The sequence below is a fragment of the Merops nubicus genome, unplaced genomic scaffold (genome assembly GCF_000691845.1).
Source record: "Merops nubicus isolate BGI_N331 unplaced genomic scaffold, ASM69184v1 scaffold693, whole genome shotgun sequence".
Lineage (NCBI taxonomy): Eukaryota > Metazoa > Chordata > Aves > Coraciiformes > Meropidae > Merops > Merops nubicus.
Genome location: NW_008598014.1, coordinates 112,027 through 121,626, shown reverse-complemented (window position 1 = coordinate 121,626; position 9,600 = coordinate 112,027). Strand labels below are relative to the sequence as shown.

General features: G+C 40.4%; 1 protein-coding gene across 1 annotated transcript; it reads right to left on the bottom strand.

Annotated features, from left to right (window-relative positions):
- Positions 1 to 204: 204 nt before the first annotated feature.
- Positions 205 to 3,023, bottom strand: LRRTM1 (leucine rich repeat transmembrane neuronal 1). The gene has a single exon (XM_008936868.1). It carries the CDS (start codon positions 2,100 to 2,102, stop codon positions 537 to 539), a length of 1,566 nt encoding a protein of 521 aa, XP_008935116.1. The 5' UTR covers positions 2,103 to 3,023; the 3' UTR covers positions 205 to 536.
- Between the last annotated feature and the right edge of the window lie 6,577 nt (positions 3,024 to 9,600).

Sequence of the window (9,600 nt, the reverse complement as noted above, 5' to 3'; positions counted from 1 at the left end):
AACATGATGTAAGTGAATGTGTACTAATTACAATGTGAAGCCATCCAGTTAATTTTATGCCTTTTTTTTTTTTTTTTTTTTTTTAAACGTGGCTTCTTTGCTCCTAGACTTTCATTTCAACACTCAGTATGAAGAGAAAAAGAGGTTAAACTGTTGCATTTTGTATACAGGGAACAATTCATGTACCATACACCAGTCTGTAAAAACTGTAAATGCTATTTTTTTTTATTTTAAACAGTTTTCTTAGTTTACAAAAGATCAATAATCGGTACCTTTTTACACTCTCGGATTCCTGAATATTGACAGATCTTCAAAGGGAGTATTAGCATATGAAATCTTAAGATTGACTGTCCTGAAGGTTTTTAAGACACAATAAAGCTAAAATACGGAGTCTTTTGGACAGCCCCTCGTAACAATTTCGGCAGAGGAGCGTGTCAGAAATCACCAGCAAAGCACAGCAACCCCCCCCACCCCGTGCCACTGTCTGCCTGCACGCCGTTATTTGGTTGCACACTCTTTGAAATCCCCAAGGAAAATCACACCTCGCATTCCCTCGCTGGCTGCTGGTGACAGGAACAAGATCCATACTCATTAATGATCACCAGGGCTCCCTCAATGTGGTTGGGTTTGTAATCAACGTAATACTCCTGGGCTGACATGGCAGCCATTTGATGCATGGTCTGTTTTTGCTTCTGCTTTCTGCGCTGTGTTATAAAGCACTGTCTTAGATGCCTTAAGCTGGCTGGAAAGCACTTCCAGGAGACGTACAACACTAAAACCACGATGAGGAAGGAAAAAATCAGCGCCATGGTCCCCGTCACCACCTTGTGAATCTGAACGGCGTTCTCGGAGCTCTCGCCGGGCATGGTGACGGTCACGGCGTAGGTGGTGGGGTCCCCGTCGCCCTCCTGCACCTCGTAGGTGGAGGCGGCCGGGCCGTAGGCCAGCGTCTGGTCGCTGGCGTTGGTCACCGGGGGGAGGGTGCTGGCGCCCGTGGGGTCCGCGGCGTCCTCGCAGAGGTGGAAAGCGTACACGGCGTCCAGGACGTCCTCGCCCTGGGCGTACTCGGGGGTGGCACACAGCAGGTTGCTGTCGTAGCGACCCTGGAAGTTGCTCAGCCAGGAGGCCAGGGCGCAGACGTTGCGGCTGCAGTCCCAGGCGTTCGCGGAGAGGCTGATGCTGGTGAGGGACTTCCAGGAGTCGAGGACTCGGGGGTCGATGTAGGTCAGGCGGTTGGAGTCCAGCTGCAGGGATTTGAGGTGAGGTACGCTTTCGAAGACGTGAGGTTCGATGTACTCGATTTCGTTGCCGGAGAGATCCATTTTTTCCAGTTGCCATATCCAGTCCAAAGTGTTTACCACGATGGTAACTTTATTCCTTCGCAAGCAGAGGGAGTGCAGGGAGACGAGCCTGGGAAAATGGGCTAAATTCACCTTCACCAAGTCATTGTGCTCGAGGTGCAGCTCAGTGAGTTTGAACAAGCCTGCAAAAGAGTTTCGAGCCAGGCTCTTTAACTGATTGTATCCTATGTCGAGGAACTTCAGGCTGCGACAGTCCTGAAAGATTCTCACTGGCACGAACTTGATGGCGTTCGACCTCATGTGCAAAGTTGTCAGTTTTCTCAGCCCGTGAAACAGGTCAGGCTCCAAAGACTGTAAGTTGTTGTACGATAAATCCACACTGCGCAAGTTTGGCATGGGTCGGAAAGTGTTGTTGGGCAGTTGGGTTATTTTGTTGGAACTCAGGGTGAGCTCTTTAACTCGCCGCAATTTTTGAAAAGCATTCCCCTCCACTGAGCAAATGTGATTGTGATCCAGATAGAGCCACGTGAGCTGCATTAACCCTGTGAACTGTCCATCATGCAGCTCTGAAAGGCTGTTGTACCGCAGAGACAAGCCCATCATGCCCGACAGGTTGCGAGGCATCTCTGTAAGATTCAGTGATTCACAGTACAAAAGCCTGCCCTCACACCGACAGAGCTGTGGACACCCACTATTCACGGCTGGAAGCATTTTAGAAAAGATACCCAACGTACACAATATCAACCCCGGGGGCTTCCTCAGCAGCCAGTTTAAACAGAGACCGATAAGAAGGAAATCCATTAGCAAGAATATTTCCAAATATGCTTGAGAATGTCCATTGAATCTTTTCGATTTCTACATCATATTTTATTTAAGGGAAAAAAAAAAATATTAAAAAAAAAAAAAAAGGAAAAAACGGAACAAAGCCAGAAAACCAAAGCAAAACAGCAAACAGAACAAACACAGAGGCAAATATTTCACTTTACAGCATGCAGGAGCTGTGCAGCATTAAAGTTCACAGACATTCAAAGGTAAAATGATAGTGATTTTGTTCATGTTAAATGCTGCAGCAAAGAAAAAAAAAAATCTTTCTTCATGAAAGAATTTAATTAAAAAGTGTCTTACCCACCCTTTTCCAGAGAGTGACAACCTCCATTCAGTTGCTTCCTTTGTGTTTGGACTAATTATATGCAGAGCTAAAAAAGACCCCTCTGTGCTACAAATTCAGTCCCTTTCAATTTTGTGCAAGGCTGGCAAGCTCACAACGTCTCACTTCGCTTCTGCTCAAAGGGCGTAAGGCTCGTCCAGCTAGCTTTTTAGCTGACTCCTAGGACCTGCAAGTTTCAGAACTATGTACATGAGCTTGATCTTCTCCTTCTCCCTCTGTCCTTTTTCTCTGCAGTTAACACTGTGGCGTGAAAAAAACTCCAAACTCTTTACTAACGACTCCACAGGATTTGGCAATCAGTTTAATGTCCATCATTTGCAACGACCATTGACCGGCACAACCTTTACTCCATAGCAAGATTACCATTCATTCACTGACCGGCTAAGGGCAGCTTTATTTCCCATTCTTTGTTCGCTTTGCTTGTTAGGTGATGCTTAGAGCAGAGAGAGACAGCAAGAATCCCTTCCCTTCAGCTGAGCAGTATGTTGCTAGAGCATGCAGAGGCACCTAGTGTTCACTGAGTGTCGTAAGCTGCTCAGGATTGTACGCCTGCACTGTGCATCTCAGCCATGGGCAGATTGAAAAGGGGTGGGCATAAAACCAACATTGGGAGCGAACCGGGAAAGTAATAGATGCTCTTTGATGAAATGGAAAATACTTTAAGCCTATCTGGCCATTTCTCAAACGGGCACGCACGCACAGCCGCACAAATCGGCGCGAGAGAGGCAGTGCGGAGTGGGAAGCTTGAGAATTAGGATTCTTGCTTTTAGTCCTTTGCTTTTCTTTAAAGTCGGGATTTATAAACTAGTAGCCGGGAGAGGGAGAGCCTTGGTTCCTTGGTTTGGGAAGGAATATGTAAACCGGCGTCTTTGGATTGCTTTTTCTCTCTAATTCTGATGAAATTTGCTTTTCGGACTCTTGGGGTGGGTGGGGGAGTGCGTGTGTGTGTGTTGGGGAGGGGGGGGGAATGTGTTTTGCTTCTGACATTGTCTAAATAGAGCATGATTTGAAATTCTGTGCATTCTTTCTCATAGAAATGCAGCCAGAGCTCTGAAAATAGGAATGTCTGCTTTCATATAAGCTTTAATTACATTTGGTCTTCTTCCATCCAGCATATTTTGTGTGTGTTCAGCACATGCCTTTCCTAAAGGCTTGGTTTTTTTTTTTCTTTTCTTCACTGTATGCTATGGCACACAAAACTGTAATTCTTGCAGCATAAAGATTCCTGTGCTTTTGGAATAAGATCAATGTATATGTTCCTCTGACCAAGTCAGCAGCATGCAAAGAAGGGGTTTAAAACCCAATTAGTTAAGAAGTTCTGCAGATTGTGCTGGTTTGGGGGGTTTTTCTTTTTTTTCTTTTCCGTGTACCCCAAAAAAAATCCTTGCCTGATCATTTGCAGTCCTCATTATGTATGGGAAATGCATTGACAAGAAGCTCTCGCTGTAATTTTTCCTGACTGAAAAAAGATAGGCTACTTCTGTCAGGAAAATGCTGGCCATCTTTTCCTATTATCAACTAGAGTCTAAAGCCTGTGTGCTGGTGGATGCAATCAGAGCTGACAGCTCACCATTCTGCATGAATTCCCCCTGAAGAAGTTTCACATGGAAATGCAGCTATCGCAGAAAATTGTGCAAATTTTAAGCCCACGTTGATCGTGAAATGCTGGAGGCAGGGCAAAACTATTATGTTTGCTTGGTTTTTTATGCAACTGTATTCGTTTTTTTTTTAAATAATCTTCTTTTTGAAGTATCTGTTGCAGAGCTGCAAAATCCTAGAGCTGTTCGTTGTCTGTGAATGTGGCTGGCTGCTTTGAGCGTGTGCTGGTAGAGATCAAGGAATGCAGTCATTTCATGCAGTAAAAGTTGTTTTGCAGAAGTCCTGGAAAACTTAAGCTCTCGTGCATAAAAAATACGTGGTGGAGATTCATTGCAAATGTATTTGCCAAAAAGAAAAGTCTTAAATAAATTGAAAATCTAAAGCACTTTGACTGTGATTTCAGAACCTGTGGGTTTATGCTCCCAATTCAGCTTAGTTACATTTTTCTGCTGTTCACAGCCCTTGCTTTAGTGGTCACAAAGCAAAAATAGGATGCTTTAATACTAGATCAGCTTCTCATATGTTTTAGCATTTAGGCAGGAAAGGTGAATGTGGTTTTCCTCTCCCAAGATCATGCTGTTTTATTCAAAGCAGGCTGTTTATGCAAGTGTCCACTGGTTGCAGTACACCTTAATTCTGTTTCTCAATGCACAAAAGCAAGAGGGAGAGCAATGACAGAACCGAGAGAAATAGCATTGGAGCAGAAGAGACTAAAAAAAAACTTGTCCAAGAATATATTCCAGATTGCGTTTCTGAATATTTTGATGAAATTAGCAGGGAAAAAAAAATCTAAAAAGATGATTTGAACTTTACAGATACTGAAAAAAGCTTCAAAGCAATAAGGTTGTATCCCTTAAAAGGCTGTAATCCTACGAGTCTTCATGGGGGAGGTCTTAATGCCTTCTCCCATATAACAATTTGGGGAGAGATCTGCAACTGTAGCCCTAAAAATTTCTCCTAGATCTTCAAGAAAAGCTGGCATTTTCTGCAAATCAGATGGTGATCACTTAGTTACCATCTAAATGCTATGCATAAAGTGAAGAATTCCTCTAGTAGAGACGAAACTCCTTGATACATCAATTTGAAGAGCTGAATACTTTTTTTTCACTGCTTCTTCTTTCTGTCACCTGGGATACAGCTTGGATCCTAACCAAACAGTCTATTCCCACACTGGCATATAATCTATTATCATCTAGTTTCCACAGGTAGAAATTAGAGCAGACAGTAGCAAACCTATATAGCATCAGCTGGTAGACTGATAAATAGAGTTAGAGACCCAGAATTAATGGCCCTAAGCACAGTATCTCGCAGCTCTGTCAGAGGGCTATAGCATGAGAGACTCTGCTTGCTCTGATTTGTCCAAAATTTGTTTGTAGAAAAGAATCTAGGTAGTCTTAAGATGAGAGACCTTCATGTATATTGGAGGCTGTGATGTTGAGGGAGAGGAGTCACCAAATGCAAGAACTGTGGCACCTGGATCTGAAGAGACAAACTTGGGTCAATATATGTCTTAGCCCTGATAGATATTTTGTAAATTTGGGGTTCTTCTATGTTTTTGAAATGTACATTCTTTGCAAAAAAAAAAAAAAAACTAGGAATCCTCTTTGAACATGATCATAATGCAAAAGGCTTAATTTCCAGGGTCTGAGCTGTTATCACAGCCAAACTGTTAAGTTTACACATTTTCTGAAGTTTCAAAGCCTGTGGCAAATCTCTATAAATTAGCAGATTCAAATTAGCTTTATTAAATGTGCTATTATAAGACATTTTAAGAAGTGCAAACTAAGTTTCTCTGTGTTTCAGGGAGATTGATTAAGTCAATGTAAAGTAGGTTACAGAAGAGCAACACGAGTAAAGTTTTGGAAAGTTTATCTGGGGAGCTATTTCTTGGAGTCATGGTGAGTTTACAATCCAATAGAGATGGGGTTGAGACAGAGTGAATAAGATCAGAACCTGACCACTGATGTCTAACTATGCACATGTACATCTTTTAATAACTTAACCAACAAATTACAAAAAGACAGACCAGTATATTAAATACTGAGTCTATTTCTTCTTTATGGTATTTTCTGAGAGGTTTCTATCAGTGTAATAAAAAGTGGGAGTTTTAGTGGTGATTTTAATTTCTTTTCATGAATGGACAGACTCAAACCCTGATCTTACATTGTAGTCTTTAATTTTCAAGTGCACTGAACCATGGCATTTTGTATAAAGGAAACATTTAAAAACAGAAAAGGGCAGAAAAAGAGGTGACTTCAAGTAAAGCAAATTAAATCTGTTATTTCTCCAGTATTTATATCTCAGTCATCCTTGGCATGTGGCCAGCTGTCCCTTCAACACAGAATTCAAGTCTTCAGCTGATAAGAAGTCCATCACCTATATATCATGTCTCTTATAGTAAATATAAAAATGCACTACATTACACAGATTTTGACCAAAATACTGGTGATTCAAGATGTCAAAGTAATAATGATACCTACCATTACATTGTTCAAGTGCAGAACAGATGCATTGGATTTGTTACCGCCTTTAAATATAATAGATATTCTTATGGTTTTTGACAATGTGCTAAACACTTTTTTCTTTCAATACAGTCACTTTATTCTCATTATGAGCCACATTCAATAGCAGGTAGTCATGTACAACTCTCTAAAGATCTACGTGCAGAATTGTCAATGCGGTGTGGAACTGTCAATTTTTAGGAAAACATCAGCAGTAAGATGAAGAGTCTTTCTCCTCCATTCATTACTGATAGACTACTTGAATGAGCTAAAGAGCTGCTGACTCTCTTGAGTAGCTGTGAAGTTACCTATGAATTTCTGGATGTGCTGTCAAAGCTCTAAACACCGTTACTGGTTGTAAATATCCAGGTATAATGGAAAAATGAGAACTTCGGTTTTCAGTTAACTCTTACTAATTTATATCACTAAAAATATCTTGGGAAGTCCTGGAGGAAATGTGTCTAGACTGCAATGATTAGCAACCGCAAAGGTTTTACTTAGCCATATATGATGGGAAATCAATTGGTTCCACATTCAGAAATGCTAAGGTAGACACTCCAGAAGGGTTCATCTTGAGACCTTCTCCAGCATTTCTGGATGTGCCAGCAAATGAACTGTAATTGTTTTCCAATTAGCTTAAAAGCAAAGAGGGCCACAGCTTCTCCATACACTTGAACACATCTGCTTTGCCCTCTTGTATTGTTGACAGTTCACCTATAAGGATTACTTTTTAATACACTATAATGCTAAATGATGTTTTATTTGTGTTTTATGGCTCATTTTTACTGAAAGGATTCTGTCCTTACGTGCGTGTAGCTAATCCAAGCTGGCTGTTGATGCTCGTGTTGGTTGGCTGGTTGGTTCTTCTTGGTGTAATTCCTCAGATTCATCAAGCCTATGAGAGCTTGGATGATGGTGCAACCACAACTACACCACAAAGTGACAGAATAGCAGGGTTGGTTAGGACTGTGAAAAAAAACTCCCCTGTGGCCAAATTGGTTATGGCCCTGAGCCTGTCATGTGTCCATGACTTACTGGCTTTTTATGTCCTTCTCCAAAATTACTTGTGCTGGTAAGTCCCACCTGGGGATGGAGGGATAACCAAGCTGACAAACTTTTGCTGTAGAGAAGTCATTCTTGTTATTTTGGGAGAGCCTTCTTGATGCAAAAGGGTTCCCTCTTCTTGTTAATGGCATACCTTCTGTGGCAGTAAACAGGTCAGGCTTTCAGGGTGCAGGAGATAGAAAGAATTGAGAAGAATTTATAAAATACATTATTAAAAGCTAGGTTGAACAATTAAAAACTGTTCCTGGCACTCTCCTGGAAAGCCTCTTTACAAATGGATGAACTGCTCTTGGAAAATTTTCTCAGAGCAGAAAATCTGTTCTTCTCAGTGTTAATCACTCACTTATTCTTAACCCATGACTTTTACTCCTTTCCAAATGTCTTTCAAAGCACAATCAGAAAAGATAAACCTTATGCTGCCCTTTGTAGATACATTATTGCAAGAAATATAGGTTGGTGGTAAAGTAGGTGCTAACCTAGTATTTTGAAATCAAATAAAGACTTTTATTGAATTCTCTTCGATCACAGAGCATATCCATTTGAATTGACTCCAAAGGGAGTTTTACAGGGAAACTGTACTTTTGGATAATATTACCTGGAAATAATGCAATGTAAAATGTTCTGAGATCTAGCTCCTGGATTTACTGAAGACTTGAACAATATAAGCTATATTATGTAGCCATGGAAATAGCTGTTGGATTGAAGCAGAGTGCCTATAGCAAACAGGCAATCGGGGCTTTGGCAGACTGTATTATTCTCTGTTATGTGTGCTTCTTGGTATATTTTGGCAGATGGAAAAGGCAGGATTTTTATGTTTCCATCCTTCTGCTCTGATGATATCCATAATCTGAAGGGAAAACGCAGGGTAAAATTTGCTGAAACCCTGGTTGCTTGTCTGTTGTATCTTATTGGGAGATTAGAAGCAATCTGAGTCAGTACCTCATCCATAGAAGTAATAATGCAGAAACCAGGTTGAAGATTCACATTTTAGATAAAAGTCATTGTGATTTTTGCAACCTTAAAGAAGATGGTTTGTTGACTACCTGAATTATTTATGGCTTCATTACGTATTATTTGCAACTGATGTAATGTCTAAGAGCAACAATCACGGGTCAGGAGTCTCAGAAGGACATATTTAGAGGCATAACAAAAGATAGTCATGCCTTCTAAAAAAAAAAGAGAATAACCTGACCTTTTTTTTTTTTTCAAAAAACAACTTAAAAATACTGAGGCAATACTGAACAGTTTCATATGGTGGGGGTGGTTTGTGTGTGGTGTATGTATAATTTTAGAAACCCAGCTCTGCTCAATAGCTAATTTAATCCTGTGAGATCCAATGGCAGCCTTTGAAATGTGCCTTTTTGACTCTTCAGTCTTATTTTAGTGCATATATGTGTCTGTGCTAAAGGCTTTTTGTGTCTTAAATGGAAGAAACGTGCAATGCAATCAAAATTTTTATGTTGCTCCTTCTCTCTCAATAAAGGTATGGAAAGGTATAGTCAATTTTCATAACGTATCCAAAGATCCTGAATTTACCTGCAAAGATATAGAAAGCATCTAAAAGCCACATTCTCAACATCCATACAGTAATCTGAATGTAAATTACCACCATATTGTATGTGGTTTTGAAGGTGAAACAACAGATTTAGGGGGGCAAATAGTAACAAGACTGTAAGGTTCACTTCAGATACATTTCCTCTCCTACTGCTATGATTTTGAATCTTTAATATTCATGTAAAATAAAGAGCTAATTTTTTCTTAAGACCTAATTTATATTTTAAACGAGTAGACAGATACATAGCCAACTTGAAAAGACTGGAAAAAATCTGCCTGTTTTCAAGATATAGGACACTTTTTTTTGAATTCTAGAGACCATTTCTAAAGAACACTTGGCTTACTTCTGCTCTTTTTTTGTAGTGCAAATTAATTATAATTTGACAAGAGAGTGCTTGATTTTCTTCTTCAG

What these genes read in the sequence shown, in the direction of transcription:
- LRRTM1 (XM_008936868.1), bottom strand. Translation starts at nt 2,102, where the DNA reads ATGGATTTCCTTCTTATCGGTCTCTGTTTAAACTGGCTGCTGAGGAAG.